A 21,328-nucleotide genomic window follows, 5' to 3' on the forward strand; every position below is an offset into this window, starting at 1 on the left:
ATTTTATAAAAGCTGATAGAAAATATCTACAGCAAAATTCTGTTTTGGGGCATGTGTTTATAACTAACTCCCTGTTGGAAGTGAAGAACCCCATGAAATGCATCTCTTCTTTACAGACAACACAGATTGTACAATAATGTGTGGCACAAAGAGGAAATAAAAATGTGCATCTGTAGGATTTAAGCATTATGCTGCAAAGCTTAGAATTGCCTCTGTTTTGAGTTATGCTGTTTTTGAGTATTTTCTTGATGTTCCTGCCAGCGTGTTCTCCAGCCGGTCCAGGTCCTTCTGGATGGCAGCACACCCACCTGGTGTATCAACTGCTCCTCTCAGTTTTCTATTATCAGCCAACTTGCTGGAGATTCTTTCCCACCCTCCAGGTTCTTGTGAAAATGTTAAATGGTGTTGGTCCCGGTACTGACCCCTGCAGTACTCCACTAGTGATGGACCTCTAGCTGGACTTTAGCTGTGCTGCTGTGCACAGCCTTTTGAGGCAAGCAGTTCATCTGGTGCTCTCTCCACCTCACCATTTACTTACTTAGTCTGTACTTCATCAGTATGTCAATGAGGATGTTACGGGAGACAGCATCAAAAGCTCTGCTGATGTCAAGATAAATAACAGCCACTTCTCTCTCATCTCAGCAGGCCTCTCATTGCAGAAAACTATCAGGCTAGTCAGGTGGGATTTCTGCCTTCATAAATCTATGCTGACTACTCCCAGTTATTTAATTTTACTCCATATGTTAAGGGAATTGTTCCCAGATTGATTTGCTGATCACCTCCCCAGGGTTGGAGGTGAAACTGACCTGCCTGTAGTTTGTGGAATTCTCTTTCTTGAAAATAGGGCTGGCTTTCATGCAGTCCTCAATAAATTCCTCTTATTCCTATGATCTTTGAAAGATAGTTAAGAGTAGCCTTCTGTAAGCTTCAGTCAGCTCCCTCAGCACTCATGGATGCATTCCCTCTGGATCCATGGGCTTGTGTATGTCCAGTGTGGTTAAATGTCCCTTACCTCGATCCTCCTTTGCTGACAACAGACCTTTATGGCTCCAGATTTTCTCACTGGTTGCAGGGGCCTTGGGTTTCTGAGTATAGAATATTGAAGGAAGAAGTACCTCTTAAATGGACGGCCTTTTTCCTGGTAGTCTGTCTTCCCACATATTAGAGATTCACTTAATGTGCTTTAGACACAAAGCAGTTCTGTCCAGAGTGTGCATATTTAAAAAATGTAAGAGTCCTGCTTTTAAATTAAGCTATTAGTGTCTTTCCATGATTACACTGAAAAGAAGAATTCTGCACAAAACAGTATGAATCTACCAAAAAGATGCGAGGTTTTTCTGCGTGCTTCTTTGCTGTGTTGGCTTGGCTGAGTGCTGACTGTGCAGAGATGTGTAACAGGAGTGACTACAGACCGTACAGCGATTTCAGAGATGGTTTTCATGTGTCAGAACAACAAGGTGAATTAGTCTGCAGTCACATTCATGTTGCCATCGAGAGCTGTCGTCCGTGCCTGAGCAAGGTTGTTTTAAGCTTGCGGGAGTGTAACAGTCCCAATCTACAAGTGTTTATGTGCAGTTGTCAAATGGAGAGAAAGAGGCAGGAAAAAAAAAAAAAAGTGAAGCTTTTATTTTTAGCTCAGCAGGAACCTGACAGCTCCTGAGCTCAGCAGGACCAGAAACTGCTGCTGCTTGGGTGGAGCCATCAGCCTGGGGCAGGATTCTGGCTCCTGCCTTCATCTGCTCTCCAAGTCCACAGCAGTCTGGGCTAACAGGGGTGCAAAGCACAGATCACCCCTTTCCTGCTGAGCATGTGCCACTGACAGGGAGCATAGGTTTGTCAGCCCTGCCCTCCAAAGAGCCATTGGACATCCACACTGAATGGAGTGAGAGCTGAGGAGCCACTCATCCTCAGCAGTGTTCATTTACCTTTCCAGCACGGCTCTGCCAGATTTAATTTCATCATAACTTTTAAAAAGCCTTTCCCTTTCTTAGGTTCCAGGAACAGCCAGTGACTCCCAGAGGGTTGCACAGCATTTAGCTAGCATTCAGCCTAGCAGCACGTGGAGGTCTGCCAGGGTTGCTTCTCATCCTGCATGGAAGCAAGAATGGCTGTGCATGGGAACTGTGGCACTGCCTCAAAACTAGTGGGAGGCTGAAAGTGTTGCAATAATTATTCCCAAGAGTAGCTGGACCAACTTCTGGGCTGCTTTCTGCTGGCACTGTTACACAAAAAAAAAGGTGGTTTATTTTCCTCAGCATATCTGCTGTTGTCATCACATCTTGTGAAGTCAGAATTGCAATGCGTGTGTCTGTTCATAACATAGCCCACATCAGGTGTCTTGTCTGATGAAAACACATTGCCTGATCTCGTCACAACCATCTGAGCTTCTGCTTCAGATCATTGCTAAGTTCCTGAGTGTGAGCCCAGCCAGGCAGCATTCAGTGGGGCCACACGGTTCACCTGTTCATAAAGAGCTACAACCTTTAGTGCACCAAAGAAGCACCTTCTCTTTGTTTTGAAGAAAACTGACTGAAAGCTCCAGGAGGAGGAACTGCTAAAGAAAAAGTATTATGTTTTTAGAAAGACAGAGGAATGCCAATGTTGTTTAAATTTTGTATTTTGATTAAAATTTTTAATATTGTATAATGTTTTATACGTGTTTTAAATGTTCCCAAGTGTTTCAAAATTCTTATTTAATAAAGAAAACATTTACGTTCCAATAATGCTAAAATATCCCTTAAGATTTTGGTAGAAGTATTGATACAAATGCTATGAAAAATACAGTGGAAATAAACTACTTAAATGAAAGAATGCCACTATATGGGAAAAAATAGTAAATTTTTTTTTCCTCTTCATCAAACTTCAAGCCATGTCCTATTTTAATGAGCAAAGGTAGGATGTAGCATTTTGCCTGGGAAATAGGGATAACTTTAAATAAAATGTGTACTAACATATGATAAATAGAGTCTTTTTTTCTCTCATTTTGTCACTAAAATTGATTCTAATAGAAGCCTATTTATTTATTTTGTTATTAATAAATGATTGTCTTACTAAGGCAGATGTTACAGTCACTGATGGAGAACTAATCATTCATTCTTAATGGAGCTTTTTGTACAGCCATGAAAGTAACTTTATAATATGAAATGATGATGCAGTGGGTTAATATTGTAGATGAACTTGTAAGACACCTCCTGGGTTGATGGTTGACTTGCCCACTCCTCCCTGTTTGCAGAGGTCTTTGCCAAAGTGCATTTCTGTGTGCAACTTAGAAGAATTCTACAGGGGTTATATGCAAAATGACAGCTTTTTGATGGAAAGAGAGAAGAGAGGCTGAATATATTAAACAAAAGGAAAGCGGACCCATTATAATAGCTTTTCAGGGCTGTTGAGGCTTGTGCCCCAAGGAGCCATGGGCTTGCCAGCCTGCAGTCTCCTTGCTTGCTGTAGTGTAGCTGTGCGGTGGCACACACTGATGCCATAGCTGTGGGTGTCTCCCTTTCGTGTTCTGGGGACACTTTTGAGCACAGCACACTGTGAGAGGCCTGGTGGTGCAGTGACATATGGCTGTTGCCACTGTGAGCACCCTGCTGCTGCTCACCTGTCGTGTGCTGGCTTGAAAATGGGTCGCCAGCACTGTGTTGACTGAGGTTTAACACTGGGCTGCTCCTCAGGCTAGCAAAGGTTTGAAATGTAGGATTGCAAGGATGGGCTCTGCTTGCAGCTTGGGAGAGATGGAAGATTTGCCTTTTTCAGAAACCATCCTTTTGGGGTGCATGCAGACTGTCCTTGGACCGGAAAAAGTGTCACTGAAAGGTATATGGCACCACTTCCTTACAGGAGCTTAATCTGTTTTGTTGTGCTTGAGCTAGTCTGTTATCCTTACTGTCCAGTGAGGAAGGGCAGGATGGAATTGGAGGATACCTTTGCCAGACTGAAAGCAAGAAGGGAAGCAGTCAGGAGTACAGGAGTGCTCAGATCTGAACCAGCTTATGAAGATGGCTGCATGTTGCTGCAGCACTGTGGCACTGCATCTGTGGCAACTAAGGAAAGGAGAATGATCAAGATAATGTTTCCCGTGATGAAAAATGAGGAAAAAGATTTGAAAATGCTGCTCTCAAGTGATACAGTTTGGTTTACTCTTCGTTGTGGTGTTCTTCATAGTATATAGCATTTGGCCTGGGGCTCGATAACAGTGTTGATTAGACCATTTGGACCCCTTTGTATGTCCTAGACTCCTGACTTGTGTTTAGATCTGGGAATTGAATGCGTCAGAGGTAAATGTGCCTTCGAAAAAAAGGAGAGTTAACAGGGTGCTTTTCACTATTGACTCTCGTTGTGAAGATGTGTAAATATGGGGAAAACTATATTTTTTCCACCATAGCAGTGCATCTCTCTCTATTGTGTTAGTCAATAGAATGCTGCTGCTGCTGGGCTGTTCCATAGTTTGTCATGTAGCTCCAGGAAGATGGTATAATTTATGGAACTTGTTAAGGCTTGGCAGTTTTGCTGGGCTCCGTGTTGTAAGGAGCTGACCCATGGGCTTGTGAGCCAGTGTGTTCTCATGTGAAACTCCCACATCTGGCTTCCTCCCTTCATGGTGTGTGCGCAGGCCTGAGATTAACTTCTGGTTCTCTTTCTTCTTTGCTCTTCCTGCAATTCCTCAAGCTTGTTTGTCAGCCTTAAACTTTCCTGTAGGTACCACTGTTCTTCTTGCCTCTGTCTTTTTGTCCTTGAAGTTGTAGTCCTCTCAGTGAGACAAAGACTTTTCTTTGTAGCTGGGCCATCTCTATAAAGACTCCCTGAATCATAATGTTTGCTTCTGACAGAGGAAAAAAGTGGTGAGTTGCTTTGAACTCACATGCTTTTATTTGGGCCAAACAAAAGAGCAAACCAAAGAAACAAACAAAAGAGAGGCAAGTGACAAATAAACAGATAAAAACGTCTTAATATCAAAAGAATATCCATTATTTATTTGCTTTGCCATTATATTTCATTACTTCTCCATTACTTTTTTTTTTTTTAAGAAATTGTTTCAGGAGAGGAAATGGAAGACTTGTTTTACCAACCAGTGCCCAGACTATTTTGGGAAAGTGTGACACAAGGGACGCTTATTGGCAGATAAAGCCACCATCATAGTTGTGCTCAGCCTATCTCACTGAGTGTAACTGTGGCCCCAGGAGCTAGAGGAGAAGTAGGCAAGAAGGAATGTGTGCCATGTGCCAGGCACAGATTCCGTTTGCTTTGACTTTTATACATCTTACTAGAAATGAGTGGGTTAGTGACTGGGCAGGGATCACAGGTGACACACTGGGGCTTGGCACACCAAGGAAGACCTGAGGCCACTTGGACTCCTGTACTGAGTGCTCAGCTTTATGGCTGTCCTGGAGTCTGACTGAAATAAGACTGGTAGTAAACAACTTATGTGCTAATAGCAGGGTGCCTTAGCGTGCAGGTGGTTTGGAACAGAAGTGGAGTGCCTTTAAGCATTGTTTTATGGTGTTGTGCATTTCAGACTGAAAAATGACCACAAGCCTTATTACTTTAATATTAACACTTTTTCATCACTCTCTCCCTGCTCCTGCAAACTGCTGCATTCATCCATTATAATGACTCTTTTTTCCCTTCACCTGGCGTTTTTCACAGCATGGGAGACGTGGGTGGCTGCAGGGACAGCTGAGGACATAATGTCACCTCGTCTGTTGCCGAGTGAAGCCAAAGCCCAGGCTGCCACCAGGTAACCTGTTGAGGTAACTTGCAGAGCCCTCGATAATGACAGCATCCCTCCTGCCATTGCTGCTGCTTTCCAGTGACCTGCAAGGGGGCTGCACCTCTTATGAGACCTTTTCCTATTAAGTTTTTTCATCCTGCCCCTTGATGGCAGGGGCTTTGAAGTGCAGATGTTGTTATCCATCCTTTCCCAACCGTTGTGATCAGCTGTTTCCACTGCACTTGCCACTGAGGGCTGTGTGCCAGGATGTTTTAAAATTGGGAAACAAGCAGCCACGATTCACAGGATCAAATTTGCCCTGCTTTCTCCCGCAATGTGGAAAAATGGTGTTAAATTTTTTTTAAAAAAAATCTTATTCTTATATTCTCTTTCCCGTTCCAAGTATGTCAAGTTAAGTTTATCTCGGTGCTAGTACCAACTGTAACCAGAGTTAAATTAGCCTTCCTGTTAGCTCTGCTTGGGTTTCACTTTTCAACAAGCCTTAGTAAAATAAATCGTGTCCCACATGTCTTTAAATTTCATTATCATGACCTAACTTAATTTGCTATAAATTATTTCTACCTGAGCTTCTTCAGCTGTGAACTTGCGGCCTCAAGTGTCTTGCTTATTGGATCATTGCCCAGCTAATCAAGATTTTCTTCCCTTCACACCTCCTGCTTTTTGTATCAGCTAGGTCTGCCAAAGTCAACTTGGCTGTATAACCTCAGAGGGGAGACACAAAGAGCTGATATGTTCTTGTCTTTAAAATAAGGGTTTTATTGAACCAACTTTCAGTCTGTTCCTGTTGTGCTCTAGTGCTGCTGATAAAGACCTCTTTTCCCTTAGTAAAAATGTGACCTCAAGGGTTTGTTCTCTTCTTGGAGGTAGCCACTGCAAAACTTCTTTTTGGCTCTTCCTTCCTTCTGTTTTCTCCTTGGGAAAAGCAACTGACTGGAAAATCTCTGCACACTCAGTGTTGAGCAGCTGTGCCTTGTTTTTGGTTTTTTTGCACAACTAGATTGCATGTCTGATAAAGGTTGGTGTTTATTTTCACTGAGAAAAGCAGACTTTTTTTTTTTTCTTTAGAGCAGTTCCTTATATTTAGCAGTTGGTGATAATTCTTATTTCAGCGCAGTGAACGTGGGTTGCCTCCTCATCAAGCTGATGAGCTGCAAACAGGCTGAAGATTTTTGCTGAGTAAGGGTCAGAGAACCCCTAAAGGATTTCAGGTTGCAACTTCAACTTGTAATAACGACTTACTATCATCGTATGTCCTCAGAAGAGAAACAATACAGCAAGTTTTTTATGACTTTGGAAAAGTACTACATGGTTCAAAAAAATAAATAAATAAATCACCTGACTTCCTGTGAAGCCTTGGGGATGCCCCAGAGCACTTACTTCAAAATGAAAACATGCTGATTGTTGCTTAGATGTAACACATGTAATTTGAAAATTTCTTTAATGGCAGCAGAGGGCCTGATGTAACTCACCAGCAGATTAAAATACAGCCAGTTTGCCTAACTTTCATTTGGAGAAAGTGGTAACATGCAGCTGCTGCTGATGAACAGTGGAACATTATCTTTCAATATAGCCTTTCTTTTGGAAACAGACACTCTTCTTGGTGTCTGGATCTTGGTGGAGCAGATATATCTGCTAGAGTAGTTTAACTCTTATGTGAATGTTGATACAGCATGCTGCAAGAACAGTGGGCGCAAAAGGTCTGGCTGGGCACACAGCAGTCTTCTCAGCTCAGACATGCTTCAGTCTGACCTAAATTTTTGGGCTCAATATGAGGTTTACTGGTAAAACGACACGTCATGTGGTAGGCAGGGGGTCAGATTAGATGATCTAATGGCTCCATCTGGCCTTAAATTCTTAATTAGGGAAGTGCTGCCAGCACAAGATGGCATTGAAGCTTTACACTGCTAGATTTTGCTTGCTTGGGAGATCCTCACCTGAAGGAGGGCTACAGAAGATGTAGCTGGGCTAGTTTTTCCATCAGCTTCTAATGGCAGTAGCAGCCAGCAGAGCTAAAAGTGGGTCCTCATGGGAACCTGTTAATCTTGCTTTCATGGCAGCGCAAAATCCCTGTGTCTGACTATTCTAGAATACCAGACACTGAGCTTTTAGAGTTATAATGGTACCTAAATATAGAAGGAAAATCTATTATTAGGACAGGAAAAAAAAAAAAAAGAGGTAAGTTTCTCTGGCAAGCTAATGAAAAAGAAATTACAGTTATTTGACGCTGCTCATGGATTAAAATATTAGAAGTGGGGATGTGTTTTTTGTGGTGGGTGGTTTGATGCAGTAGGTTATGATACCTTTGCTTGACACCTTTGGTGCAGAAACGAGAAGTACATTGTGTGTATGTGTGGTGTTGTAGATGTGCTCTTAGCTCTCCCAGCTATGCAAGCAGCAGTGTGCAGGTGTAATAGCCCTTGGCACAGCAAAAACAGTGTCACTGATCAGCCAGTTTCTTTGGCAAGCCCAAATGGTTTGTAGCTAACTCAGTATGTCACTAGATTGTGGAAGGTCACTTGAATGTCTTTTAAAGTGGCTTAATTGCTTATTGATCTCCTAGTTATTCCATACGTGCTGTCTCTTTTGCATTGGTAAGTCACAATTTTAATTTCATTAGGAGAAGCTTGTGGTTTTGTGGTGTTAAGCATTCACTTTTAGGTTTAGAGCTTTTAATTAGAACTTTCAAACTTGATTGGTTTCTTTCATATGCTGGTAGACATTTTATTTTTCTTGCATTTTTCTAAATGAGTTACTCTACTTCTGCATGCTTCTTTAAGGTGAATATACAGGTAGCATATTTCAAAGCACAAGGAGCTGAATTAATAACTGCTGAGGTACTATATTTTAACTGCTGTCTGCTTTTGCTAATTTTTCTTGTGGGTTTTTTCTCCCCTTTAAGATTTTTTCAGAGTAATTGCTCTGGAAGTAAGTTATTTTTCTTTCTAGTTGCATCTTGTGTATTACTGTAATTCAGGTTGCTTCATTTTAGTAATAGCTTCTGCTGGCTTATTTCCTTGCAAATTATTTGTGCCATGAATTATTGCTCTATGTTTATGTCACTGGGAAGTTGTGCAGAAAGAAACATCCTTGAATTCCTGGGTTTTAACGCAACAGGGTAATGTAGACGCAGTAAAAGCAAGAGTTTGTGAAAATGGGTGCTGAGCTGTCACTGTGGCACTTCCTCTGCTCACATCTGTATTTCCTGTTGAGCTGTCTAATCCAAGAAATGGTTGCATCCGTGGTGACCCATTGTGATTCCTGGGAACCTGCTCTGTGGCAGAAGGTCGGCTGGAAAAAGCAGCTTTCAACCATTCTCTGCTTTGTTCTCCTTCTCCCTGTCTAGCTTTGGAGTGGGCAGCACCTCTCTTGCAGGATTCCCTGGTGCCCAGGTGTCTGCTGCCAGCAGCTATCTTGTTGCTGCTTTGGGCTATTGATGGCAGCTTTGCAGAGCCACCAGCGTGTTCCTTGCTGAACAGTCCCATCAGGTTTGCACCCTTATTTCTGCCTTGCTGACTTCCTTATCAGCACAGCCTCCCCAGCCTAGTGACAACTTCTGTCTTCTTCTAAGTTGCAGGAGCATTTGGATGAACCTCAAGTGAGCCTAAAGATCACGGTACACAGAACAAAATAAACACCCTTAAAAGCGGAAGAAAGGTCTCTATGTGGTCTGAATCTTGCTTATCTTTTGCAAGGTGGTTCCTTAAAGGCCTATCAGTTTCTAATAATACAGTTTTGTTCCCAGGGGTTAGATTTGCACTTTGCAAAAATAGAATGAGGTTTTCAACTGGGCAAAGACACCATCTGCAGTCACCAGATGCAGTTATCAAGATTAAATTGCAAGACTTGCCACTGATTATGCTGGTAGTCATTGATGTAATCAGTGTAATTATGTTGAGATCAAGATGAGATTTTCTCTGATCTGATAGATTCTGCCTAATTAAGTTGAAGGAGCATTCATCTTTAGCTACTGGAAAGAGTATGGCTCCAACTGGGCACTAGTCTGTTTCACTTTGATCATGTTATTTTATAATATGGGAGAAAAATAAATTGGCAAATATTGTGAAATTGACATCTTACGGTGAAAACATTTTCCATTTGGTTATATCAGATTTCTTGAAAACCTGTAGCATTGCTTATTTGTGAAAGGCTCCTAGGTATTCTTTTCATAACCAGACTTTAGAAAAGACTTTAGTCTGGATCTCTTCACCCAAGGAAGATGAAGTATTTCCACTTCAGGTTATTTTAAGCTTTCAGAATATATTTTTTTCTACTATAGATCATGTGGAGGATTGACTCAGCTGCAATTGGAAAGGATTTTCTTGCCAAATAGAATGATTGTTGATGTTTTCTCAGAAAATGTGACTGAGACTTGGTAGAATATAATCCCCAACTCTTAAAAAATATTTTTTACCCTAATGCAAACTAATAATCTAGAAAAAAAATTTATGAGGCTTTGGAGAATTCTTCACAAGTAGTCATTTATGTGTGTTGGAGCACTTTCTTCTAGCGTCTGTAACGTGGTTCTTCATGTTCTTATGTAGTGGTGAAAAATCTTTTTTGCAGATGTGTTTGCTGAGCAGTGACTGGCATATCTTGAGCAATATTTTTTTCTATAGCTTGTGAAGACAATTTCTTCCAAATATAGTTTTAAATTATGTTAAAGATTATGATGCATCTTACATCTTGTGCCTTTCATTTTTAACTTGCTTTATGTTGCCACTACATATGCACTGTAAGTGTATGTAACCTTTTTTTTTTCAAATGTCATAGGTGTGTGTACAAAATGCTGTTTATATTTCCCATGAGGATATATTGCTCAGGGAAGGGACAGTAGCAGTCTGTAGTCTATGTCAGATGAAGAGGATGCAGGAGATGACAAGGAAAAGTAGGCAGCTCTGCATACCTTCTAAAAAGCAGGTGATTCAATCTTTATTAAGGCTCAGAAAAACCCCAAAAAACCTGAGGTCTAAGAGCATCCCCAGCAGCTGTTTCTTTAATTTCCAGAAAGTTACCAAATTCCATTCCAAGAAATGTGTTGCCACAGAAGACTTCCAAGAGCAAAGCATTGTAGGAAAGTTAGGAGATGATTTGTAATATTTTTCTGTCATTATATCTGCTAAGCTTCACACAATTATTTATCAGCCGAGAGTTATGAAATAATTCCTGACTTGACGTGAAAAGGGAAAAAAGTCAAATACATTTTTTGACATGAACCCAACCCATCAGTCTTAAAGTGCTGATTCATTTGCCCACACAGTATAATTAAGATGTTAATCTGTAATAAGGAGTGATACATTCAGTGATCTCACAATCAGAAAGTAATTATAGCTTAAAATGTTCATTTGGCTCTCCTCAACCATTTTATTACTCTGTGACAGGTAAGGGAGGGCATTCATAGCTCGGGATCTATAAACCTTTACCTACACACTTTGCTTCTACAACTGGGAAAGGTTTGCAGTTATATATAGATGAGTATACTGGAAGATTTTTGGGAACAAAATGTCAACTGGCATTCTGAGTCCTGTCCTAGGGGAGAATATTATAGTTACAGTACATTTGGTGTTTCGTTAGATAATGAATCCATTATGTAGTTGAAGTTCAGGCTCACACTGATTAATCATGACATTTCAATTATTCATAGAATCAGTGATCTTTTTCACTCCTTTTTTCCCCACCTCATTTGCCGTTGGCTTCTATTAATTTGTCTTTTTAGTGCTTTAGGATTTTTCATCTTCACATATTCTGAAATCCTGAAACTCTTCCACTGCTGGAGACTTCCATCTGGGAATTTCAATGACCCGGCACCTTGCAAGCAGCTTGTGGCACATCTCTGGTTTGGTTCTTCACGGCGTCTTAACCACTTACCTTCAAGGTGTCTGAGCTGCAAAGCAGCCAAGCCTCCACATTTGAGGAGTGACAGGGAGACATGCCTGTTGCCCTAGGAATCCAACCAATTCCAAACATGAAAATGTTTCATTTAGCATAGTTCTTGTTTCATCTGCTAAATGGAATTTCCTCATGTTGTCCTGGAGCCATGGAGAGGGTTGAGTTGCTTGATCCACAGTCTGTCTGTGCAGCTGGTGAGATTGCCCTTGGCTGTGGTGTGCTGACAGCACACAGGTGGCATTGTTTTATAGGATTGTATTGCTTGTTTGGAGGATTTCACTTGGTACCCATGCACTGTTCTATAGTGCCCAGACAGCACAGAGGTCAGAAGTGGTTGCTGTGTTCCCCTTTGAGTCCTGCTGCTCCTGTCCAGCTTCAGCTCTCAAGTATCATCACTTTCCAGCTCAGTACCCACTCAGTCAGTCAGTCACATTGCCAGTTTCATCATATATCCATGGGTATGTAAAAAAACCCCACAACTTCTTATTTTTACATCCATCTTCTTGTGTTCTTAAAATTTATGGGCTGATTCAGCCTGCAGATGTTGGTGGAGCCAGGCAAGATTTCATAGAGGTTTTTCCCCAGTGTGCACAGACACTGCTGGCCTCCAGAGGCTCAGCTGCTCTCAAACCTGGTGCACAGGACAGTGTACAGCTTATTGAGAGATCTGTGTTTACCATAGTGTAAGATTTATTAAGGGTAGGATGCATATAAATAGTTCTTTCTCCAAAAATCTTCTCTGTTTTAACTCTTCCTAAATATGCCTATGTTAGCAATTGTTTGGGAGTAGTGGTGGCAAATCTCTTCTTCTGGGTTCAGGTAAAATTGGCCTGTCCTCAGTCCTCTAGCAAACTGGACTTCTCTGGCTGGATAATCACCTGTTAGTTTTAGTCTATAATCTCCATTTTATGGCTATCTTGTCAACACTAATTGCAAGGTAATATTTTTAGATATAAAGTAGTATATGGCTTTTTATGACGAGGTAAAAAAAGGTGAGTACAAAGTCATAAAACACAGCTCTGTGGATGTGGGATAGCAAGGTGGGGGTGTTTGTGTGTGTTTTGTAACAAGTGGATTGGCATTACAGGAAACAGAACTCATGGGAAACAATGTATTAGAAAGGGGCATATTTTCTATTTCAATGGTTAATTTGCTAAACCTGATGTAACCCAAAAATATTCAATATGGCAAAGTTAAGGCCTGTTTTAATAAAAAATAGAAAACTAGATTTATCAATGAACATCTTTTGTATAAACCAACATAGTCGATGTCTTAAAAGAGGGAAAAAAGTTATAATAATGTCAGGTCTTTCAAAACTATAAAACATCTCAGTAATTTTCTGGAAGTCAGTTAAAATAATGATCTTTTTACAGTGCTCCATTTAATGGATTTTTAGTTATAAAATTTTAATATTTATTCAGAGTGCTAGTTTGCTTAAAAGATGTCTAAAAAAAGAGCCCTGTAGGAGTCTTATTTACTGGACTTTTCTAATTCTGTATCAAAATTCCGATGCTGGCACGCAAGAAAGTTGTTACTCTGAAGGGTAGGACTTAGACCAGGCTTGAAAAGTTCAGCTCTTTCTCAGGGATCTCTTGAGGGCTTACTGGGAGTTGAGAGCTTCTTTTGGAGGCAGTAGAGCTGCCCACAGAAATAGAGGCTGTCTCTAGGTTCATATGAGTTGTGTGGGCTGTATGAGAGGAGGGTGGGAGGCACCCTGATGTGTGCAGTGCATCTTTGATGTGGAGGTCCTCCAGTTGTTCTTGGGGATTCCTTCAGTGTGGACTGAGGACACAGCGATGTTTGTTGTGGACTCTGTGACCCCAAGGAGTGTGGAGCTCTGCAGTGATATTTGGGATCCATTTACAATGGGGGCTTCTCTGAGTACTGTGCCTAAAGTTAGTAGCAAAGTTGCTTAAGCTTTACAGCTGTATATGCTCAGAATGGTAAGCCTAGGCAGGTGGATTGTGCATCAGTCCCTGTGATCCACATTCTTAGGAAGCTGGGTTGTACGTAATTTTTTCCAGTTTTTCTGGTGGTTGAAAAGTGACAGACCAGACAGATTGAGTACAGTCATGATGCAGCCAATAGCTCACCCCCTGTGGTTGATCTGTTGGCTTCTTCCTTTTCCCTGTTCTGATCTTGCCTGCTCGTTTGAGCACATCCACTACAGTAACAAAAAATTATTTTCTAATCCTGGGGACTTCAGTAACCTTAAGTTACTGTGTGTGCAGTTGCTGAGCATTAGTAGCTAGCTGTGACCCCTTTGATGTTGCTGGAGTAATAGATGCAATCTTTTTCATCAGCGGGTCCAGCTTTGAAGAGGAGACATTTTTCTAGCACCTTACATTATTTATAGGGAAAATGGAGAAATGGAGAAATGGAAAATGGAGAATTTAGCTTGTGGGGGAAATCCTATAAGCTAAATTACGCCTTCACTGCATTTGCTTCACAGTGAGACGTGTGCGCTGTGCAGTCCTTTTTGCTCATGTAGAAGATGGTGTAGTTGTTGAAATGCCAGTGGAGTCATAATTTGGCTAATGGGATCTGCACAAGTGATAGTGCATGAGGTGGAAGTATGACTTGACATAAGAGATCAGTGCAAACCCTTTGTAACTAAACTTTCTGACCCTAGAAGCTGCATAAAACCCTATAGGTGGCTGCCAGCTATGCTCTCACTTCCAGGACTGTGCTGTAGTTGCAGCTTGATGCCACAGCACTTCCAGGTTTTCTTTTCCTTGGCATTTCATGATATTGTATCCCAAAGAAAGAGCAAAAGAACATCTTCCAAAATATCTGCAATATTTATACAGTTCTTATTGCTGGGAGCGTGTGTTCTGCACAATGCCAATGCTTTGTCTGCTAATGGAATGAAGATGCTTTTAGGATGAGATCTTCTTCCATTTTCTCATTTTTGCTTGTTTGTGAATTATAACAACAAAAATTAAAAAGCCTCCCATATCTCTTGTCACTGAGGAGTCCTTACAGCCTGTGATCTGGTGAAGGCCAGTGTGGTACTGAGAGCAGAGAGCTGCTGCTTATTCTTCTCATCAGTGTTTGACAAAGAGGCAAACCAGGTGAGGAGGCTGGGGGCTCTTGTGTTGGCATGTACCTGTGTGATCCTGTTCTACAGACTTAATTTGTGGCACTCATTCTGTGATTTACAACAGGAATCTTCCCATAAAAACATTTATATCAAATACATTGATATAAATGTGTATATAACCAAAGGTCATGGTTTTGTCTTTATCGTGTGAGGTCTTGCTTGATGAAGAGCTGTCAGTAGAAGGGTAATGGTCTTGACTTTTCCTCAACAGAAATGTTTGGAAGTTCACCTGATGCTGTCTGAGAATTCAGGTGAAATTCCAAGTAGAAGTGTTGTCCTACTGGAACAATTTGAACAAAGATATTTTACTGTCACAGGTAATTTTTGTAGTGCTAAAGAGTAATATTTGAAGGACCCTACTAAAATATAGGACAATGTGAGGAGAGGACATCTGCTGAACAAATAGAGTAAATCCCTCTCTCACATCTGAAAGAAACAAATTTTCAGGATGAGTGTCATCAAGTGGCTCCACTGATTTCACCTGACACCTGAGGTGGTTGTGTGTATGGGTGTGTTCAAAATACTATAGGCAGAATACCTCTCAAGGTTGGTTGTAGTCTTTGCTTTGAGTCCTCTGAGAGCAGTGGCTGGCCCTCAAGTGAAGGATTTGGTAGCTGTTCCATTCTGTTTTATAGAGGCAGGGGATGTGTGAGTATTTTGGTGACCAAAGTGCCATGTGGACTCTGAAAGTCTCAAAACCGCAGTAGAAACCCCCTTCCCCTAGTCAGACATCTTTAACTAAACATACATGATTCATTGTCTCTTCATGCATCTTTTGTTGTCTTAGCATTGCCCTAAACAACAAAGCATCTCACCCCGTGCCATTTTTCAGCTGTTCTGTGTGATGGTTATAGGATTTCCAATCCTCTTTCTTTTCCTCTTTATGCAGAACAGCATAAATTATTATTGCAGGCAGTCTTGTCCTGGACTTTCTGCGTGACTTTGTTGAGTCTGTAGGGCCTTTTTCCATGTTGGTAGTTGGAGGCACTGATACTTCCTTACATCACTAGTTTCTTGTGGGGAGAAGTTATTATTCAAATAGATAATGTAGTAGTGTTGCATTCAGGAGCTAAGATATGGTCTCTGCACCTTGTTTACAGTAAAGACAAACACTTGAAAGTACCTGACACATGAAGCTCAGTAGAAGTCTCACTATGTATTAAAAGCAATGTGCTTTCCCTGAGGATTTCAGGGTTTGTACATTTTCCTACATCGTTGAATGTTAGTACTGAGTGAATGGTCTTGGGGGAGCTTAAGAAGATAAAGCTTTGGAAACCTGTTTAAATTGCAAGGCTGTAAAGAACTCTTCTGTGCAATCTTCTGTCTGTAGTATCATTCCCCTGCAGTATTTGACTTGGCGTTAGATATTTGTACTTGTATTTTAGAAATGCTCACAAAAAGCCATTTTATACCATGCTGCTACAAGTGCTCCTGGTATTGCTGTCATTTCCCTGTGCCTTTGTTCACTTTTAATTTTTTTTCCTTTATTTATAATTAATTCATATATTTATTTTAATTCTGTGTCTTTCATCACTTAGCCTGTAGTCATTAGTGTTTCTTCTGGTATATCTCTGTTGTGCTTGTTCCAACTTTTACACCTTCTTTATTTGTTGTGTTCCAAGCAAGAAGAAATTCAAGAAGCCACAGATCTTCCTATTGGCATTATTAGTGTGTGAATCCTAGTTTTCATTTCTCGCAATCACTAGAAGTAAAGAAAATTCTTGCTGTAAGTTTACTGTTGAAACCTAACCCTCAGATATCCCTTAGACTAGATATTCTGAAGCAAACAAAGCTCTGTTTACCCTTGACTGATCCTCAGTCCCATTGTATTTCTTCTGCTTAATTTACTGGGAATTTGCTGAGCTTTGTTCTTACTCAGGTTTTGTTGACTGGGTTGTTAATTGTGGGTTTAAACTTGTATTTGCTCTATCTAACAACTTAAAACATTGCAATTTTTTCCCTCTCTATATTCATTTACTTAGTTAGGCCTTTAGAAGAGGCACTGCTTCATTAAACACTATCCTGCTTAGTCGGTGATGACTCTACTTCCACTCTAAACACATTAATACATTAAATAGTTTCATTTGTCTTCAGTGTGGTGAGGATGTTCTACAGTGTCCTTGGTGCATGGGGCCTCTTTGATACATGCTCTTTGGGGATGTAACAGTACTGTGGAGGACTCAGCAGAGTCCACGCTGTATTTCCAGTTTGACTGGGGGTTTTTTAGCCTGTAATGAAGTAAATTTGGTATTTATTTGTCACACTCGGATGAGAACAGTAGGAATTCTGAGCTTCTATAAAATGAAGCATCTGAGACTACTTAAGGTCTTTGTTCTTTCCCCGCAGTCTCTTCCTGCAGTCGGACTCCAGTGCCAGTGGTGGGAAGCGGTAGGTGATGAATTGAGCTCATTCTGTGGTGATGAGCTAGACCACTCCTGGTGCTGCAGCACAGTAGTGAGACACGTGAACATGGAGGGAAAAGAAAATAGGTGGCTATTTTTCCAGGGGACAGGCTGTCCTGTCACAGCACCCAGGGCTGCTGGAGGGAGCAGCAGACTGCCAGCTCCAAGTGCCAGGGGGAGCAGCTGCCAGCTCCAGCTTGGCCTCCAAATGGGCTGCACATTTTAGCAAGTACTTAGCGCTTTTGGGCAGGCTGGGAAAAAAAAGAACTTCTGGAGCTTATCTCCTTTGGTAGCAGATTTCTGTCTGGTCTGAAGAGCAGGCACTGCAGTGACCAAAGAGCCAAAGGGAGAAATGGGAAGGATGTACCCACTGCAACAGAGTTCTTCCATATAAACCCTGCTCTTTCCACAGAGGTCATGAAGGATTTCATTGACTCGGGAGGTGCTGCATCACCTCTCTCTCCTCAAAAGGAGCTTTTCATGCTCTGCTTAGTTCCCTTCTAAACAGTTTCACGTTTCCGGGGTTAACTTCACAATTTCTCATTGCTAACAATTACTTTTTTTTTTAAATTTTAGAGTAGAAGTTTCATGGAATCCAAGTGTAAGCTTTCTGTTTATGTTCTTGGGCAATCACTGATTGGAGCAATAGGTAAATTGAAGATTAGTGGTGATAAACTACTCTCTCCAGTAGTTGCAGCGAGAGTATGCTGAGCTTTTGCCATCCTAGGGCTATGGAGTAATCACAAGTAATGTACATCCTGTTAAGATTGGTTTAGGTTGTTTTATTTTTCTTTCCCGTGGAGTTACTGAGCCTCAGCCAAAAGGGTTAAATAGAACTTGAACTGTGAGTTTGAAATTATGCTTGACACACTTGATCCATATTACTGCAGTGTGTCAGCAACTGCAGTTGGTATGTCAGTTCTGCAAGCAAAAAAGTGATTGCAGTGCAATTTCTTCTTTTTCATGTAAAATCACACGTACCCTCTGTGCAGGGATTTTCTAGTTCAGTAGGATACAGTGTGGGTTTAGAAAAAACATAATTCATTTGTATGTAAATACAACCTGAAGGCTACACATATCTGAGCTGCTACAAAGACAGAGAGCATGTACATGAAAACGAATGGACCTGTTGTTGTTAGAAATTCATAGTTTACCATAATAGGGGTGGGGGTGGGGGAAGGGTTGTCTTTGAAGCCATATGGGTCAGCATTTCAGACTTCTGTATTTGTGTTCCCCTTAAAGGAGAAAGTGGAAAAGCTTTTGGATGTTTGCTATTTTAAAGCCAGCTTGAGTGGGGGAGAAGCAGAAACAGTATTTTTCATATGTCCTGTTAGCAAATTACATGCTGTGAATAAGATATTTTAATGTTTGGCTCATATATAGGTTTTGTGGGGTTGGTTTGTTTTGGAGGGTGGGATATGTAAGTTTTTGGCAATTGTTCCATTTCTTTTTATTACATGAAAAGAAAATTTTAAAAAAAACCCTGAAAGTAGAAGTTATGTCTGTGAGTCTCACAAAATGCTAGGAGGTACAAGAAATCCAGCATTCTAAAGCAAAAGAGAAAGTGGGGTGTGGTGGTGCATGTTTTGGATTTTGCTTTGCTTGTTCTTGTTATATGAGTTACTTCCAGAAAGTTTAATGTAAAATGGCTAGTTCTTTGTACCCCCCTCCTGTTCCTTTCCCTTGGTTCATCCTCAAGTTGTTTGTCAGATACTCGTTAAGTGTCAGTCATTAGTTACATAACCCTCTGGTCCTGTCAGTCACTCTGGGGCCTCTCCCTGGGTCCAGAAAATTCAAAGAGAGGCGTCAAGTGATTGGGCAGAACCAAGGGGGTCCCCTCCCAATTGGTTATGATTTGATGTTGCACCTGTATGTCATGCTAAGAGTCACTCCTTGCTTTTCTGTTATTGGTTTGTCACTGTACCCATCCCTGAGACCACCCCCCTTTATAAGTTGCTCCCCTCACATTCTCGGGGTCTCTTCTGACACAGAGCCCTGCGGTGAGGATCCCCCTGATCCAATAAACTCTGTAGCCCTGTCTCCAAAGAGTCCTGCCTTTTCTCTCCTCCTTCACCGCATCCTTGCTCTTGGTCAGCCAAGAACCACCAGTGTCGTTGTGGTGCCAGGGCTGGTACCTGGGCCACACAGGCACTGCTAAAGTGAGGGGAGACAAACAGTGAGATGGTGGGTGGTTGTGGTGTCTTGCAGCAGCCTTTGATTTACCTGATTTTTGTTCCTTGATATAGTAAAAATATTTCCTTACTGGAGTACTTTGACTTGTACTTAAAATAGCATAAATTATTTTGAGATAAGTTCACATTAACTGCCACAAATTTCTCACTTAACCTATCACTGTTGCTGGAGATACAAGTCTTAGCTCCTACCAATGCATCTTCTGCTTCACCAAGGGAAAATGCAATTTGGTTTTATAGCTGTTTTAGAAGAGTCTGTGATAAAAGAAAACCAGTGCCTTCTCTAATAAGTATTAATAACCAAGCCCATGCAACTTGCAGTAAGTGTAGTCTATCCTCTTAAAAATGTCCTGAGATTTATGCACTAAACTCAGATTAATGCTAATAGGAGTTACCTGAGATAATAGATCATTTATTTAGTGCGGCATTTCCCTTTAACATCTTTTTATTTCTACTTTTTTAATGAAAACAAAGTTAGGATTGGAGTTTATGGTATAAAGAACTTCTTTTCCTTTTTCTCTGTAGGCATGCTTCTAAGAAGAGTACTGACCATGAGGAAGCCCACGTGTTAGTAACCAGTAGTTACTAATCCCGCCGAAGAAAATGAAGCCACGTTTCAGCTTTGCCGATCCTTTTCCCACCCCGCTGGCTGAATGAGAAGTGGTCGTGTGATTATGCTGACAGCCCAGCATGCATTTGGTAGACCTGTGGTTAACTCGTTCCCTCTCCATGTGTCTGCTCTTACAAAGTTTTGTCCTCATGATACTGTGCTTTCATTCTGCCAGTATGTGCCCAAAAGGCTGCCTCTGTTCCCACTCCGGAGGTCTGAACGTCAGCTGTAGCAACGCAAACCTCAAGGAAATACCCAGAGATCTTCCTCCAGAAACAGTCTTACTTTATTTGGACTCCAACCAGATAACATCTATCCCCAACGAAATTTTTAAGGACTTGCATCAATTGAGAGTCCTCAATTTATCAAAAAATGGGATTGAGTTTATAGATGAACATGCCTTTAAAGGGGTGGCAGAAACCTTGCAGACTCTGGATTTGTCCGACAACCGGATAAAAAGCGTGCACAAAAATGCTTTCAACAACCTGAAGGCCAGGGCCAGAATTGCCAACAACCCCTGGCACTGTGACTGCACGCTGCAGCAGGTGCTGCGCAGCATGGCCTCCAACCACGAGACGGCCAACAACGTCATCTGCAAGACCTCTGTGCTGGACGAGCACGCGGGGAGACCCTTCCTCAACGCTGCCAACGATGCCGACCTCTGCAACCTCCCCAAAAAGACTACTGACTACGCCATGCTGGTCACCATGTTTGGCTGGTTCACCATGGTGATCTCCTACGTGGTTTATTACGTCCGGCAGAACCAGGAGGATGCCAGGAGGCACCTTGAGTACTTGAAATCCCTGCCAAGCAGGCAAAAGAAACCAGATGAAGCCGATGACATTAGCACTGTGGTATAGTATTCTGAATACAATGACTGCCTTTGTGATGGAAACTAAGAGTTGAATGACGCTAAAACCAGAGGTTTACTTCTGACCTTCATTGTAAACATTAAGACTTCGGGGGCTTTTTTTTTTCTTGTTTAACTAAATTATGCCACTGTTGAGCTTTCTAACAGAAAGTTTTGTCTGAGTGGTAAACTTCAATTATTTCTCTGGTGGTATCCTAAAACAAGTGAATTAATATGTAAACATTAGTTTAGACCCATTCCACTATTTAATAACGAAATTTATTTTTTTAATTTAAAAACCAAATAAAAGCTTAAATTTGAACCATGTAAAGCAGAGTAATTTATTGATCAGAAACCTGTCCAGTGCTAGAGCACTCTTGGTTTGTTCAGTGGTCGTGAGATAGAAGAGAGGAGCAATGATGAAGTGGGATGTGAGAGGTCAGCCCCTCTGAAGAGTCCCCAAAGGGCACATCTCACCCATGGGTGCAAGGTGAGCAGCTGGTGAATGGTAGCCCATTTTGCAGGCTGCTTGCCATGGTGGGAAAGGGGCACAGTGT

General features: G+C 41.4%; 1 protein-coding gene across 3 annotated transcripts in view; it reads left to right on the forward strand.

The window, feature by feature from the left end:
* The window catches only part of LRRC3B (leucine rich repeat containing 3B), a 45,957-nt gene extending 24,887 nt beyond the window's left edge, over positions 1–21,070 (forward strand). Inside the window, exons 1-2 of one of the 3 annotated variants that reach the window (XM_066320076.1) lie at positions 7,597–7,903; positions 19,837–21,070. In XM_066320076.1, coding sequence (XP_066176173.1) covers positions 20,002–20,781 — 780 coding nt within the window. In that variant the 5' untranslated portion in view covers positions 7,597–7,903; positions 19,837–20,001 and the 3' untranslated portion in view covers positions 20,782–21,070. Of the gene's footprint in view, positions 1–7,596; positions 7,904–16,362; positions 16,386–19,836 lie in introns of those variants that run through there. The other 2 variants (XM_066320083.1, XM_066320066.1) reach the window with 2 other exon arrangements.
* Positions 21,071–21,328: the final 258 nt, after the last annotated feature.

The sequence above is a fragment of the Sylvia atricapilla genome, chromosome 1, assembly GCF_009819655.1.
Source record: "Sylvia atricapilla isolate bSylAtr1 chromosome 1, bSylAtr1.pri, whole genome shotgun sequence".
Lineage (NCBI taxonomy): Eukaryota > Metazoa > Chordata > Aves > Passeriformes > Sylviidae > Sylvia > Sylvia atricapilla.